Below are 17,633 nucleotides of genomic sequence, written 5' to 3' on the forward strand. Positions count from 1 at the left end.
TCCAAAACTTAGAATTTCTGATTCTCCTTCTCCCTCTCCCTCCCCTCCTAAAAAAATTGAAAATTAAAATAAATAAATACATTTTTAATTTTTTTTAAGAGAGGCACCTGGATAGCTCAGTCAGGTAGGCATGAGACTCTTGATTTTGGCTCAAGTCATGATCTCAAGGTCCTGAGACTGAGCTGACACAGGGCTCCAAGCTAGATGTGAAGCCTGCTTAAGATTCTCTCTCTCTCCCTTTCTTTCTGCCCTTCCCCTCTCCCTCTCTAAAAAAATTTAAAAACAGGAAGGAAGGAAGGAAGGAAGGAAGGAAGGAAGGAAGGAAGGAAGGAAGGAAGGAAGGAAGGAAGGAAGGAAGGAAGGAGGGAGGGAGGGAGGGAGGGAGGGAGGGAGGGAGGGAGGGAAGGAAGGAAGGAAGGAAGGAAGGAAGGAAGGAAGGAAGGAAGGAAGGAAGAGCAAAATGCTGAACTTCCATATGCAGACATAATGAAGTAATAGGGAGTAAATTTACCCACCTGCTGGAAATTAAGAAACAGATAAAATGTATGAAAAGGCATTTTCCATACATTGGACATTAGGCAACACAGGACAGTAATCCTCCATGAATGCCCCAACATACTACTCATTTATTTAGGTACTGCCAATGGCTGCTTTTGCACTATGATGGCAGAGATGAATAGTGATGGCAGATACTATATGGCCAAAAAGCCTAAAATATTTCTGATCTGGCCCTTTAAGAAGATGTTTACACACGTCTGCCTTAGAATTAAGGCTGTTCCAAACATACCAAACAAAAAGTCAAGTAATTTAAGTCAAGTATCCCAGAACAAAGCCCCAAAATACTTAAAGGAATACAAAAATACCAGCCCTGAGCAACATAAAATTTACAATATGTGGCATCCAAACAAATATTTCATGACATACAAATAAGCAAAAAAATATGATCCATAATAAGGAGATAAAACAATCAACAGAATAAACTGACATTTAAACTGCTGTGAAAAACGTACTCCATATATTCAAGAAAGTAGAGTATGAGCATATTAAAAGCACATGGAAGATCTCTCCATACAGATAAACACACACTTCTAAGAATGAAAAATACACTAGATAAGTTCTAACAACATATTAGATACTTTAGGGCAAAAGATGAGGAAACATGAAGAGACAGCAGTAGAAACTACTGGAAACACAAAAGGAGAGAAAAGACTGAAAAAATGAACAGAGCTTCAATGAGTTGTGAAACAGCATGAAGTGAGCTAAAATAGAGAAAAGAAAGAAAACATATTTGAATATGATCTGGAAAATACAGTGTTGAGAGAATAAGACAAGTCACTGGCTGGGAAAAAATATCTGAAAAAATATATATGATATATATATATCCTATATAATGTATATATTACATATATATATATATCACATTTGATTTTTATGCGATAAAGGGCTGTTATTTAAAATATACAAAGAGGGGATCTCTGGGTGGCTCAGCAGTTTCACGCCTGCCTTTGGCCCAGGGCGCGATCCTGGAGTCCCGGGATCAAGTCCCACGTCGGGCTCCCAGCATGGAGCCTGCTTCTCCCTCTGCCTGTGTCTCTGCCTCTCTCTTTCTCTCTCTCTCTCTATCATAAATAAATTAAAATTAAAATTAAAAAAATTTTGAACACCCTCTTTTTAAAAAAAATAAAAATAAAAATAAAATAAAATAAAATAAAATAAAATAAAATAAAATAAAATAAAATAAAATAAAATAAAATAATACAAAGAACTCTTAGAACTCCACAGTAAGAAAATAAACAACCTGGGATAAAGACCTGACAGACACCTTACCAAGGAAGATATACAGATGGCAAATAAGCCTATGAAAAGAGCTTATGTGGCTGTTCCACATCATATGTTATTAGGGAAAAACAAATTAAAATGAGATACCATTACACAGATAGTAGAAGGGCCAAAAAATCCAAAGCACTGACATCAAATGCTGACAAGGTTGTGGTGCAATCCACGTATATTCAGGAAATATATGGGAACTCACTGTACTTTCCAATCTTTCTGTAAATCTAAAACTGCTCTTAAAAAAGTAAAGTCCAGGGGAGTGCCTGGGTGGCTCAGTCAGTTAAGTATCTGCCTTCGGTTCAGGTCCTGATCCTGAGATCAAGTCCCAAGATAGGCTCCCTCCTCTGCAGGGAGTCTTCTTCATCCTCTGCCCTTCCCCCAACTCGTTCTTTCAATTTCTCTTACTCTCTCAAAAACATAATAAAAATAAAAAATAAAGTCTAGGGGAAAAATAAATAAATAAACACATAAACTCTAGGAGCACCTAGCTGGCTCAGTCAGTTGAGCATCCAACTCTTGGTTTTGGCTTAGATCGTGATCTCATGAGTTGTAGAACTGAGTTCTGTGTCACGCATCATGCTCAGCTGGGAGTCTGCTTAAAGATTCTCTCCCTCTGTCCCTCCCCTCACACACATATGCTCTCTCTCTCTAAAGGAAGTAAATAAATCTTAAATATATATATATTTATAAATATATATTCTATTTTTTATATTTATATAAATAACCACAATTTTTCATAAATCCACTGCTTTTGAGAAACTACCATACCACTTTCCATAGTGGCTACACTATTAAGTGGTTACACTAAACACACGGGTTCCAATTTTTCCATACCCTCACCAACACTTGCTATGTTTTGTTTTGTTCTTAATAATAGCCATCCTAATGGGTATGAAGTGGTATCTTATCATGGTTTTGATTTGCATTTTCCTAACGATGATGTTAAGCATCTTTTCATGTGCTTATGAGCCATTTTTATACCTTCTTTGGAGAAATATCTATTTAAGTCATATGACCATTTTTAAACAAAGTTTTTTGTTGTTGTTTTAAGATTTTAATCCAGTATGTGAAATGGTATATTACTTGAAGGTATGCAATAATGTGTTAAAGATACATATAAATCCTAAAGAATGAATAAAAACAAAACAAAGAAACATAATTAGTAGATACAATAAAGGAAAGAGATAGAGTTATAAAAATACTCAGTCCAAAAGACAGAGAGATAAGAAAAAGTAACAATGGGCACATAGGAAAAAGAGAAAACAGTGAAATGACAGAATTAAATCAATTCCCATTAATACACACATTAAATATAAATGATCTAAAAGACAAACTTAAAAAACAATGAAATATTGTATTTAAAAAAGTAACAATTATATGCTGCCCATATAAATGCATTTTACATACAAAGAAAACCAAAGATTAGAAGTAAAAAGATCACAAAAAATATATCATGCCAATACCAGTCTAAAGAAAGCAAAAATGTCTAAAATAATAACAGAAAAAAGTAGGTTTCTGGGGCAGCCCTGGTGGCTCAGTGGTTTAGCGCCGCCTTCAGCCCAGGGCGTGATCCTGGAGACCAGAGTTCAAGTCCCACATCAGGCTCCTGCATGGAGCCTGCTTCTCCCTCTGCCTGTGTCTCTGCCTCTCTCTCTCTCTCTCTGTGTGTCTCTCATGAATAAATAAATTAAAAAAAAGAAAAAGAGAAAATTAGGTTTCAGGACAAGGAACATCACCAGGGATTTCAGTAACAACAAACTGATCAATGCACAAAGATAACTTCACCATCCTAAATGTTTTTGCTCTCAATAACAGAGCAGCAAAATACATAAAGCAAAAATTGGTAAAATCAGAATACCCAATTATTATGGAAGATTTCAGCAACCCTTTCTCCACAACTGATAGAATCAGCAGAAAGACAACTCCTAAGGATAGAGATGAATGACAAGATAGGCCATAGTCTGTCATAACACAACTCTTAGACACTTAACAGATCAGAATCATATAAACTATGTCTTCTCATGATAATGGGATTAAATTAGAAATCAGTAACAGACCTCAGGAAAATCTCTTAAATTTAAAAACAAAACAACATCCTTTTAAACAGTCCATAGGTCAAGGACAAAATCACAGGGTAAGCTAGAAAATGTGTTGAACTGAAAAAAAGGAAACACAACAATGGCAGCCTATTTTTAAAAACTCAGTAAATCGGAAATTTAAAATGCATTTAAGGGATCCCTGGGTGGCGCAGCGGTTTGGCGCCTGCCTTTGGCCCAGGGCGCGATCCTGGAGACCCGGGATCGAATCCCACGTCAGGCTCCCGGTGCATGGAGCCTGCTTCTCCCTCCTCCTGTGTCTCTGCCTCTTTCTCTCTCTATGTCTATCATGAATAAATAAATAAATCTTTAAAAAAAAAAAATAAAATAAAATAAAATGCATTTAGGGATGCCTGGGTGGCTCAGTGTTTAGCACCTACCTTCAGCTGAGGGCATGATCCTGGAGACCTGGGAATGAATCCCACATCGGGCTCCCTGCATGGAGACTGCTTCTCCCTCTGCCTATGTCTCTGTCTCTCTCTCTCTCTATGTCTCTCATGAATAAATAAAATCTTTAAAAAATATATAAATAAATAAAAATGAATTTTAAAATTTTAATGTAAAAACTTTTGAATATTAAAAATGTTTGCTCTTGAGAAACCTGAATGTACCCTCTGTGTTGGTGTTGATGTTGATAATGGGGGAGGATATGCATGTGTAAGGGTATAAGGGAAATCTCTGTACCTTCCTCTCAATTTTGCTATGAACCTAAATATGCTCTAAAAAGTAGTCTATTTTTAAAAATATCATTAAGGTAAATCACATAAAGGGACAAAATTTTTGTACATATTTTACACATATCTAAAAAAGGCCATGTATCCAGACTATATACAGTTCTCTTACAACTAAATAATAAGATACTATTAAAACATGGCAATAAATTCCAATACTTTTATAAAAAATAATAAAATAGCAAATTTACACAAGAAAGATCAATATCATTAGTTATTAGCATAAGTGGAACATTGTTAGTGGGAATGTAAAAAATATAGCCACTTTGGAAAAGAGCTGGGCAATTTCTTTTTTTTTTTTAAGATTTTATTTATTTATTCATGAGAGACACAGAGAGAGCCAGAGACATAGGCAGAGGGAAAAGCAGGCTCCATGAAGGGACCTCGATGTAGGGATCACGCCCTGAGCCAAGGCAGATGCTGAGCTACCCAGGTGTCCCCAGCTGGGCCTTTTCTTACAAAGATAAACCTACACTTACTACATGATTTAGTAATCGCATTCCTAACTACTCACTCAAGAGAAGTTAAAATTTGTATCTCCAAGCAACTACTTTATGCTGAGGCAAAACTGAAAACAATGCAAATGTCCATTCACTGGTGAAAGGAAAAACAAATTACAGTACATCTGGGCAATGGAATAATATTCAGATTTTTTTTTTTAAAGGGAATGAACAACTGAAGCACGCAACATAGATGCTTCTCAGAAGCACTATGTGAAGTGAAAGAAGCCAAGCACATATAAATGTTACATATTTCATTTTTTCAAATTCTAGAAAGGCAGAAACAATAGTGACATAAATTATATTAGTCATTGCTGGTGCTCCAGGTGTGGGGAGGTAAGGGGCACAAAGGACAAGGCAACTTTCGTTTTAAGGAACTTAATTAAAATGTAATTCACACAAATACATTTCACCAATTTAATATGTACAATTCGATGGTTTCTAGTATATTTAGAGTTATGCAACCATCACAATTCACTGCAGACTGTTTTCATTACACGAAAAAAGAAATCCAGTGTACATTAACAATCATTCCTCAAACTCTCATAGTCTCTCAACCACTAACATGCCTTCTGTATGGATTTGCTTATTCTGGATATTTCATATAAATGAAGTCAACAAATTATGGCCCTTTGCGGATGCTTTCTTTTACTTATTAGCATGATGTTTTCAAGGTCCCTGTTGTAGCATTTATCACAACGTCATTTATTTGTGGCCAAATAATATTCCATTGCATGGTTATACCACATTTTCTTTATCAGTAGATAGATATTTGGGTTGTTTCCACTTTTCAGCTACTGTGAATTGAGCAGCTATAAATATTCACATACAAATTTCTGTGTAGAGGTATGTTTTCACTTTTATTGGTTGCATGCTTAGAAGTAGAATTGCTGGCTCTTTGGTAATTTCATATTTAATATTTTTAAGGAATTGCCATGCTTAAAAATATTGCCATGCTTAAAAAACCATGCCAGCGGTTGTACTACCTTAACATTTTCATAGTAACATATGACAATTCCAAGGAGTCCACATCCTCACCAACATGTGTTATCTCTCTTGTACACAGCCATTTTAGTAGGTTTAAATTGGAAAAGGGACTTTTTACAGGGATAGAAAGGCTCTGTATTCTGATTGTGCTGGTAGCTATATAACTGCATCCATCTGACAAAACTCAAATTATATACCTAAAGTCCATGAGTTTTGTTGTATGTAAGTTATTTCTCAAAAGAGATGAATTCTCTGAGGTGCCTAGGTGGCTCAGTTGGTTAAGTGTCTGACTCTTGGTTTCTGCTCAGGTCACACTCTCAGGGTTGTGAGATCCGGCCCCACCAGTCTCTGCACTCAGCACAGAGTCTGCTAGAGATTTTCTTCTTTTCTTTTCTTTTCTTTTCTTTTCTTACTTTCTTTCTTTTTTTCTTTCTCTCTCTCTCTCTCTCTCTCCCCCTCCCACCCCACTGCCCTTCCTCTGGCTTGCACTCATAAATAAATAAATATAAATAAATGAATGAATGAATGAATGTACCTAGGTGGCTCAGTCAGTTAAGCATGTTCCTTCAGCTCAGGTCATGATCCCTGGGTCCTGGGACGAGCTCCACATCTGGCTCCCTGTTCAGCAGGGAGTTTGCTTTTCTCTCGCCCTCTGCCCCTCATGCCCAGCTCAAGTACACACACAGGTCCTCTCTCCCTCTCAAATAAAGAAATAAAATCTTTTAAAAAATAAATAAATAAAACCTTTAAAAGATGAATTTTTAAAGGCTTACTTTATAATAACTATGCTTAGAAAATTATGAGTTTTCACTTTCACACCTAGGAATGTGTTATGATAAATGAACACAGATTTCCAAGACCACAACTTGTCCAATTCACTAAGACACCCACTTCTTCTTTACAGTTCTACAGTAAAAAGCATTTAAGCTGGACTGATAATCATCAGCATCTCCATTACAAGTCTGTTTATTTGGGTCAGAATCATTAAGCTCACATGTAATTTAGTTGTTTCGTGTTACACCTTTGTTTTTATCTGATTGGAGATATCCGTCACTAACCCTTTTGATGTACTTTTAATAGTTTATATGGAATCCTGTAAAAGGGAATCAACATTTCTTTTCAACAGCTGATTTAATTTAAGGTAAATGTAACTTGAATAGACTACAGCTGCTTTTGTGACATACGCTAGTCTGACAGTTTAAAATTTTAAATGTTGTTATGTAGGATAATGGCTTTTCTATATATCCGTGCCCCTTATTGACTATTTTAATTGCTCTTCACCTTTAGACTGAACAACCAACGACTTCAAATACAATGAAGACAATAAGAAACTGAAGAAATTTTAGACTTTCAAAATGGAAGAAAATACAGAGAAACAGAGCTACTTTTTACATATTTCAGTGAATACACAACAGTTTGATTTCTTCAGAGACATAGACTAGAAACAACTGGATTTGGTAGAAGTGTTTCTCTGTAATCATGGACACAGCGAGGCTAATGATTAAGAGGCCAAGCTTTAAAGTTCAAATTCCAGTTCTACCACCCATCAGCTGTATGTCCTTATGCCAGCCAATTACCCTCTTTGAGCTTTTAGTCTCCTTACCTATCAAACCGGGTAATGGTACTCACCTTTGCAGACTAGCAGTAAAGTGATGATAATGTATATAATCAACCTAGAATTTCATCTGAAAAATATCAAGCATTATTATTCGCTTCATTTATAAATTAACTTCCTCTCTGTTCAGTACACTTCCCTTTCACTACAGCCCACATATGAAAAGCTCTTAATCACAGGGTTCAAATGGGTATAAACTAAGAATACTTTTAGATCAATGTCTCAGATTCAACACCCATGACATCACAAAAACTAAAAAACTAAAAAAATAGCACTTCTAACACAGGTATTCTCTCCTGGAAACACTGTTTATCCAACCAAAAACATTAAAGAAATTTAAGAGGAACAGAACCTATGTTTCCAGTCATAATTTACCTAAATCACAGGAGCAAAATTTTGTAAAAACCTAAATGATTCCAAGTAGTAAAAGCCCCAATGATAAAGACTAGGTGTTATTTAAAACACACACACACACACACACACACACACACACACACACACACCCCAAACTGAGAAGTAATTAGAGCAGAAAACATTAGGGAGGCCCTAAATCTCATAGTTTGGCCATTTAAAATGTCAATAAGCCTGTTTCCTCTTTGCAAAATACTGGTAATGACTGTAAGCAAATGTCAGTTGGCCTACTTTGGAAGGTTGCTGGTGTCTTGGTTGAACAGACTGTGTGTGTGTGTGTGTGTGCACACGCGCACGCTCATGTTTTATGTTTACAGGATTTACTTGTTTAACATTAGAATTTTATAGCAAAAAAAAATATATATATATATAGCAAACCCTTCTGGAGAAGTTAATCAAAATTCCTAAATTCACACAGATGAAAAAACAAACAGCTCTACTTTGTGATAAAAACCACATTTACATCTGTTTGAAAAGGATGAGGCTGGTAGTTGTACTTTATGAAAAATAATGAAAACATGACACCTAGAAGTGTTTGAAAATTTACAAAAATAAGCAAATGGAAGAAAGTTTAACAATTCTAGAATTATTCTGCTGGTTTATTTCTAGGAAAATAACTTCAGCCATTTATATCGTTTAAAAAAAAAAGCAACACCTGGTTTTTTTGACTGCATGGGTAGGCTATAATATTTTAAGTTTAAGAAAATACTTGGCATTTACACTCCAGTAATAAAAAAATGAGTTGGATCTTAGGGATTTTTTTAGAAACCTTTTAATATTTTGAGATATGAAACTGCAAATTCCTTACTTAGCAAGACGATAAATAACAGTACCTTTCCAGCAGGAAGTAATAATGAAATAATCTGGAAGAAATAAGCCAGGTTGGCTACCTGGTATTGTGGATGAGTACCAGAAATTAGGCTCAGAGACATCTGAGGAAACTATCTCCAAAGTCCTATTCTCAGAAAAAGATACTAGCTTATAAGAATTAGTTCTAAGACATTCTCATATGAAGAGAGTTCAGGTACTCAGTACACTGGACTCCTAAGAATAATGAATAAGATTGAATCTGCATTTCTAAGAAATCTGATTCAAGTCTGAGACCAAAATGATCATCTTTCTCCATAACCAATAAGGAAACAGCATGAGTACAAGGCTAATATAACTCCTAATTGAGTTACAGGCTCTATTAGAGTTAAAAACAGCATTATTCATTTGATCACTGATAAATGATAAATATACTTTATAGAAAAGTAGAGTTCTGGTTTCTCTTCTGTCAAATACAGAATAAATTCATTTTGGGTCACTATTTATATTCCACATAATCAAGCAAAGCACTGCAAAGGATGAGGTGATTAGTAAATTACTGTTCCCATGATTCCAAAGAAACACATATAGTATGGGAAAGACCATAATAAAGGAGAGATTCCCCACCCCAAAAAAAAAAAACTATGAAAATCAGAGGCTGGCAAGGAACAATCAAGAAAATATTAAAATAAAACAAATAACAAAAAATGTAATTCAACTTTCAAGGATAGTCATGATTTAAAGTTAGACATGGTTATAAAATATGCAAATATTTTCTTTGATTCTAGAGATTTGCATGAAACTAAAGACATAAAACAAAAACTGATAGATTTCACCAAATAACCTGACAAATGGCAAACTATATATGAAATATATAGGATACATATCCATAATAATATATCACTAATAATAACAATGAAGAGCTCAATCAATAAAAGCAAAGAGTACAAACAAGCATGACATTAATTAGAATAAAGAGCAAATATATGAAGATTGTCCACTTTCCCTAGCACTCAAAGACCAAAAAATTACAAATGAAGAGGATTTTCCTCCACCAGATATGAAAAGACTAAAAAGAATCATAAAAGTTCGTAGAGGACAGGCTTGAAGAAAAAAGGAATTTTCATGTATAGATGACAGTATACTCTCTAAGAAGCAACTTTACAATATGTATCAAAATTTTACATGTATATATTCTTTGACCCAGTTATTAATTCCCTTCTAAGAGTTATCCTAAGAAAATAATTCCTCATATTTTTAAATAGACACATATATAGAAGTGTGTAACAACTTGTTAAAAGGAAAAGTTAAAATTAATATAAATGTTTATACAAAAAAAAAAAAAGACACACACACACACCTAAGAGCCAAAATGTGAAACATATGTAAAGAACTTGAATCATGGGGATCCCTGGGTGGCTCAGTGGTTTAGCGCCTGCCTTTGGCCCAGGGCATGATCCTGGAGTCCTGGGATCAAGTCCCATGTCAGGCTTCTGCATGGGGCCTGCTTCTCCCTCTGCCTGTGTCTCTGCCTCTCTCTCTCTCTCTTTCTCTCTCTCTAATGAATAAATAAATAAAAATCATTTAAAAAAAAAGAACTTGAATCAGACCCTGAACATAATGCTACAAGTTAATTTCACGATGCTAAGGGAAAAAGTCAGGAAATGTATACTCTGTGAATACAAGTATCACAGTACCTAGAGGAAGCAAGAAAGGGAAGGAAGGAGGTAACCCTAGGTTTATCTCTGATAACACAGAATCAAGTGATTTTTCACTTTCTAAACATAAATATTAATATGTTTCATTTCACATGTGAAGTACTGAGATACTAAAAACCACAATGGCTATGGAAAGTAATAAATACAAAGAATTTGCTTTACTTGAAATAAGTTCTAGAAAGATTTGAAGGATAGTAACAGTTTTTATCTGATATAAGAATACCAACTGATGGGTCATAGTTTTCTGAAGCACTGTCCTAAAATATTCTAAAGCAGGTGGGTTCATTAAGAAAGTAATCAATTACTGATAGTGACCAAGACGTAGGAAAGCATAAACTATGTTGATACAAGTAAATAACCATTTTTACTATGTTTAATACTATATTTAATATTCCCTTCTGTGGGATAAAATACTGTCCAAATCCTTCAGTTTTTCACTTTTAATTAAAGGACAAGACTTTCCACAGAAATACCTACAGAAAGGAAATTTTTCTTCAGGTCAGAATTTTCAAAAGATTATGCCATATAGCAACTTTCAACAAATATTAACACCTTTTATCAAGTATTTGGTGAGGCACTTAAGATATGAAGACAAACTACAAATCTACCAAGAGATATGGGGCACTCAGCTGGCTCAGTCAATGGGGCATGCAACTCCTGATCTCAGGGTTATGAGTTCAAACTCTACACTGGGTATAGCAATAATTAAAAGAGAAAAAAAAAAAAAACCTTAAAAAAAAGTCTAGGAAGAGACAAATGAACAACTGAAAAAACAAAACAACACAAAATAAACCAAAAAACCAGTAAGTCCCAGGGTGCCTGGGTGATACAACTGGTTGAGCATCTGACTCTTGGTTTCAGCCTGTTCAGGTTATAATCACAGGGTCGTGAGATTGAGCCCTGAACTGAGCCCCCAGTTGGCTCCATGCTCTATACAGAGTCTACTTGGGATTCTCTCTCCCTCTTCCTTTGTCCCTCCTCCCTGCACACACTCACTCTTTCTCACTTCCTCTAAAATAAATAAATAAATATTTTTTAAAAAGTATGTCCTAGGAGAACACATACTATTAACATTTAATATAGGGCAAAAAAGGTTAGAAGGACATGAGAATTCTAGAAAATGAAACAGCAATGAAATGACCTTATGAAGGATGGATCATTTGAGGAAATGAAAGAAGTTCAGTACAACTATCACAAAGGAGTACTTTACAGCAAGGAAGGGGAAGATGGGGGACAATGGTTAAGGATGAATGAAAAATGATGCTGGAAAAATACACAGCGAGGGGATCAGTTCACAAAAGATCAAATGAACCTGGAATATGACAGCTGTGCTAAAGTTACTTATTAATTTTAAGTTTATAGATTCTTTTGTATTTTACATATATACCATCAAATTATCAATGAATAAAGACAATTTCATATCTTTCATTCCAGTATTTATATTAGAATATAATATTGCCTTATGGTAATGGCTGGGACCTGCATTCAAAGATAAAATACAAGTCATAACAGAAGACATCCCAAACTCAGAAGGAAAGTATTTAATATATCACTACTGAGTATGATGTTAGCTGAAGATTTTTATAATTGACAATGTTTCTTTCTATCCTAATTTGCTGAAAGTTGTTGTTTTTTTTTTAAGATTTTATTTAGAGAGAGCATGCAAACATGGGGAGAGGCAGAGGGAAAGAGAGAGAGAGAATCGTCAAGCTGACTCTGTGCTGAGCACAGAGCCCAACAAGGGGCTTGATCTCATGACCCTAAGATCACAATCTGAGTTGAAATCAAGAGTCAAATACTTAACCGAATGAGCCACTCAGACTCCCTGCTGAAAGTGTTTTTCAATCATAAATGACTATTAAATTTTATCAAAGTTTTTTTTCCACTTCTAATAAGATGATTATATGGATTTTCTCCTTCGTTTCATTAATACGAATTATACTGATTGATTTTCAAACGTTAACCAACCTTCTATTTCTGAAATATCCCTTACTTGGTCATGATATATAATTCTTTTTATACATCATTGGATTCTATTTAGTAACATTGCTATGTAAATTACACCAAGAAAGAAAGAAGAGATAGGGAGAGGGAAGGAAGAGTGGAAGAGGAGAGCAAGCTGAGAGGGAGAGAGCAAGGTGTTGGGTATGAGAAGGTTAAGAATAAGGAAAACATGATAGTAGAAAGAATTACTCAACAGAAGAATTAGTAACCCACACTGAGACAATCTCCCAAAAGAACATGAAAAATAACTTTTTTTAGAAAGGTTTTATTTATTCATTCATGAGAGACACGGAGAAAGAAGCAGAGACACAGGCAGAAGGAGAAGCAGGCTCCACGCAGGGAGCCTGACATGGGACTTGATACCGAGACTCCAGGATCATGTCCTGGGCTGAAGGCAGGAGTTAAACTGCTGAGCCACCCAGATGTCCCAAAAAACAACTTTTCTAAATTAATCATTCTAGGAGGTCTAACAGCCAAGCAATAGAAGTACCAGAAAGAGAGAACAAAGAAAACTTAGAAGAAATCAAAAAAGTAATTTAAGAAATTTTCTCTAAACTATACTACTTGCATTCCCACACTGAAAGGGCCCAGGACAATGTACGAATTAATAAACATAAAGTTTCAGAACTCTAGGAACAAAGAACATTCTACTATATCCCTTAGAGAAAAACATACCATAGACAAAGGTATCAAAATGGCTTCAGACTCTTCAACCATAACGCTAGATTGATGCCTTCAAAATTCTCAACTAACATCATTTACAAACAAGTATTTGTTAACCAGCCAAATTACCAAACAAGAATTTAAAAAGAATAGAGACATCTTCAAACAAAATTTACCACAAAGCTACTAAAGGACTTACTCCATCAAAATGATCACACAAAGCAAAATAGGCTAAAGAGAGGGATGACGTGTTCTATTTTCCATTACAAACTTTATGTGATCAGTCACATGTAGGACTTCAGTAAAAACAAATCTAGAAAATTAATCAAATACAGTGACAAGTAACTTTTGTATAAGAACATTTAGCTATGGGCAGCCCAGGTAGATCAGCGGGTTAGCGCTGCCTTTGGCCCGGGGCGTGATCCTAGAGACCCGGGATTGAGTCCTGAGTCAGGCTCCCTGCATGGAGTCTGCTTCTCCCTCTGTCTGTGTCTCTGCCTCTCTCTCTCTCTCTCTCTCTCTCTCTCTTTCTCTCTGTGTCTCTCATAAATAAAATCTTTAAAAAAAAAAAAAAAGAACATTTAGCTATGTGAAATTACATTTCAAATCTAATATTCTATTTTTAAAAGTAAGTATATTATAGGAGAGAGAGAAACTGGTTAACTAGACAAAATAAATTAAACATACTCAAATTCTACTAGCAATATTAACTTTTATAGTTTTATACTCTCTCATGAAGTATTTCTGCCCAAAGTTGAGAAAAGCTGAACATTAATGAACATTAATAACTGGCATAAACAAAAAACCTTCATAAATGATCTGAAGGAAGAAAAATCGGCCTCTGTGAATTACATACAAAAGAAACAAAGACCTAGCAAAGTCTTTTAATAATAAAGTTGTTCTTGAGTCCAACCATCAGAGAGAAAGCTGGTTATTCCCAAAACCTTCTGGAAAAAGATGTTCCACGATCCTCCTCATCAAAGGATTTCATCAAAACTCAAATGCAACAAAAGACAGAACAAGAGAGAGAGAGCAAAGGAGAGACAGCTGAACTCTGGATATACCATAGAGTCCAATAACAAGGAGAAAAATCTCCACGTGACTGCAGGATGTTGTTGCCTTGTTACTTCACCCTTCCATTTCAATTAAAGACTTAATCACTAAATTAATCCCTGACATTACTTATGCATATGGTCAATGCATAATGCACATGGTAGTAAGTTTTGGTTAAATAGCATTCTTACAGTTTAGAGAATTAACTGCTCAATGAAGTATTACAAGGAAGATTACCCAACTTCTGGAAAAACTTTAAAAATATAACAGAATTAAAATATTTTCATATCCTCTTTCTTAAAAGATTTTAAAGTATGCAAATAAGATGAAAATGTGTTTTTATTGTTGGTGCAAAAACATTCCTGAGTGAACACAGGCAAGTAAATGAGAAAACACAACAGAAAGCTTGGATCATTAAAGAGCCGGGAGTTGTTCGGGCACCCAAATAGCAGGTTTAATTTAAACATGTATTTGATTTTTTAAATAAAAACAAAACATATGCAATATTTAAATACAACATTAGGCATTAAGAAGTATTTGTTGTTAGAGATCAGAGGTCAGAGCCTGAAACTGTACTTCTGACACAGCTGGGAAGGCAGACAGCAGACTCATCAACTAGCGAGATGATGGTGAAAACCAAGCTCTCCAAGCAAGTTAGGAATAACCGAGAAGAGCAAAGACGTGAGAACAAAGACTCGGGGAATACCCACAGAAGGAAGCCAAGCCAGAAACATTAACAAAAGCAGCCCCATAAGCAAGGAAGGGATCTGGTAAGAGCAATGCCATGGAAACCAAGAGAGAAGAGGGCTTCAGGAGCGAGCCAGCAAAGTCAGAGGCTAAATCGAGATCAAAGAGGATGAAGACAAATCAAAAGCACAGTAGAATGTGACTGGCCATATTGAACTGGTTAAGATTACCTATTTCCATCTCAACGGACAGAACAAGAGTTTATCTTGTGGGGAGGGTGGGAAAGAGATGGACACTTAGAGAACAGACTTCAGTTATCATTCTCGCTGTCTGTAATCCAAGAGCAATAAAAGAGAAACTCTGGGGTGATTTGTTTCTTCTAAGGGCTACACTCACCGAACTGTGGAGCAGGCAGGATTCTGGCGGCTCGAATGGGGCCATGGCGGACAGAAAAGAGTTCCTGTGCTTCCCCACTGATCTGCACAAGAACACAGACAATTTCAGTGAATGAGAACAGAGGTCAGAACATGATTATAAGAAAATGAGATCTCCTAAATTTCATCAAATTTTTTTTGTCTGAGATGTAACATATGTACACATGCACACAGACGCACACATTTATGGCTGTTCACACACTTAAGTATATTCATGTTTAAATTATCACAAATATTTTCAGAAAATGCTAAGAGCACACGCACTTGATATATATAGGAAAATGAACGATCTGTTCTTAAAGTCTTTCATTCTTGTCTTTAAGAAACTCCTGTTAAGTCTGCTCAGTTCCTGCATGATGGCCTTCCATTTTAGAGCAAAGCAACTATGATTTTTTTTAATTAATACAGTTTTCCATGTCAGATAAAGGTAAATATTCTTAGTATTCTGAAAAGCAGAACTTAAATGTTGTAGTAACTTTCATAAATACATTATAAATGAGAAAAGGCAAAACATATTGCAAAGAACACTGTGGTGAATGTGAATGACCTGTGTACCCAGTTATGGTCCTACAACTAACCTAACTGTTAACCACCATGAGTAAATCATTTAACATATATAAACCCGTATTTTTTTCTTTTTAAAATAAATTTTGAATGACAATTATATATATTAAGGTGTATGACATGATTTAATATGCATATATGATAAAATGATCACTGCAGCCATCTCTTCAGTTACCTGGTTTGTATGATGACAGCACCAGTTTTCCAGTATTCAATACAGTGTTATTAACTATATTCATCACACACAAACATTAGATCCATAGACCTACTCATCTTACATAACTGCAACTCTGTACCCTTTGACCAACATCTCTCCATTCCCCCCACCTCCCCTAGGCCTGAATTCTCTTTTGCATTTATAAACTGAAAAGGTAAAGGGGCTAAAGGACCTCAAATATACTTGTAATTTCCATATTCTATGAATTATAAAAGTAATATGTAATAAATGTCATTTTTATTAAACACCTCGATCAAACACCATATGAATGTCTATTCGTTTTGAATCTTATCAGATTTATATCTCAGATATAAAGCATGCAGTAGCCTGTTAATCCAAAGGTAAAAGAGATACGACAATATATATGTTGAGTATGAAAACAATCACTTTCCAAAATTAGTGGCTCAAGGAAACACTCTGCTGTTAATTGAAGTATTGACCAGATTAAATTAGAATTAAAAAAAGGCTTTCCAGGGCAGCTCCGGTGGCGCAGCAGTTTAGTGCCGCCTGCAGCCTAGGGTGTGATCCTGGAGACCGGGGATCGAGTCCCACATTGGGCTCCTTGCGTGGAGCCTGCTTCTCCCTCTGCCTGCCTCTCTCTCTCTCTCTGTCTCTCATGAATAAATTTTAAAAATCTTTAAAAAAAAAAAAAAAAGGCTTCCAGACTGTTTTAAGTGGTAATGTAGCTCCCAATACATTTTCATAATTCTCAAGTGTTTGATGGAATACATGATATCAGACAGGGAAAATGGCAAAAAATATATATATAAAACTAGTTCTAAATACCCAAGAACTGACGACAGGTGTAGTAAGATAAACATTCAATGGAGGAAACATGCTGATGGTAGTTTTATAATAGGCCTGCCAAACAAACAGTTTACAATATCAACAATATATATATAAGATAAAAGGCTTATAAAGCTTTCAATATTACACTGTAAATCTGCAGAGATGTCTTTAACTACTTTTTCAGATCTCCAGCTTTTCTTCTATCTGAATTTAAAAGCTGCAAAACTATCAATATTTTGTTTCTTTGAATGTTAAATTATGATGATGCTTAAAGAGCTATCATATTCATTTTGCTTATAAAAATTATTACAACTCATTGACTGACCACAATGGCAAATCCCTCTGCAACACTTGGGATACAGAAGATTTAAGGAATGCTAGGCTCTTCACACTAACTGTGCAACAACAGCACCACCTATCACCAATTACATATACCAAAGCCATAAACTCAATATAGCAAAAGATAAGAATTGAGCCTTCTACAAATTCCTTTTTGAACTTTAATTTTCTACATGAAAAACATG

General features: G+C 35.2%; 1 protein-coding gene across 11 annotated transcripts in view; it reads right to left on the minus strand.

Annotated features, from left to right (window-relative positions):
• Positions 1-17,633, minus strand: part of BCAS3 (BCAS3 microtubule associated cell migration factor) — a 591,905-nt gene that overhangs the window by 524,068 nt on the left and 50,204 nt on the right. For all 11 annotated transcript variants that reach the window (XR_005364629.1, XM_038547981.1, XM_038547978.1 and 8 more), the window contains exon 6: positions 15,502-15,583. Coding sequence is in view for 10 of the 11 variants with exons in the window: in XM_038547981.1 (XP_038403909.1) it covers positions 15,502-15,583 (82 nt within the window). In the remaining variant the exon portion in view is untranslated. The remainder of the gene's footprint in view (positions 1-15,501; positions 15,584-17,633) is intronic.

This window comes from Canis lupus, chromosome 9, assembly GCF_011100685.1.
Source record: "Canis lupus familiaris isolate Mischka breed German Shepherd chromosome 9, alternate assembly UU_Cfam_GSD_1.0, whole genome shotgun sequence".
NCBI classification, from domain to species: Eukaryota; Metazoa; Chordata; class Mammalia; order Carnivora; family Canidae; genus Canis; species Canis lupus.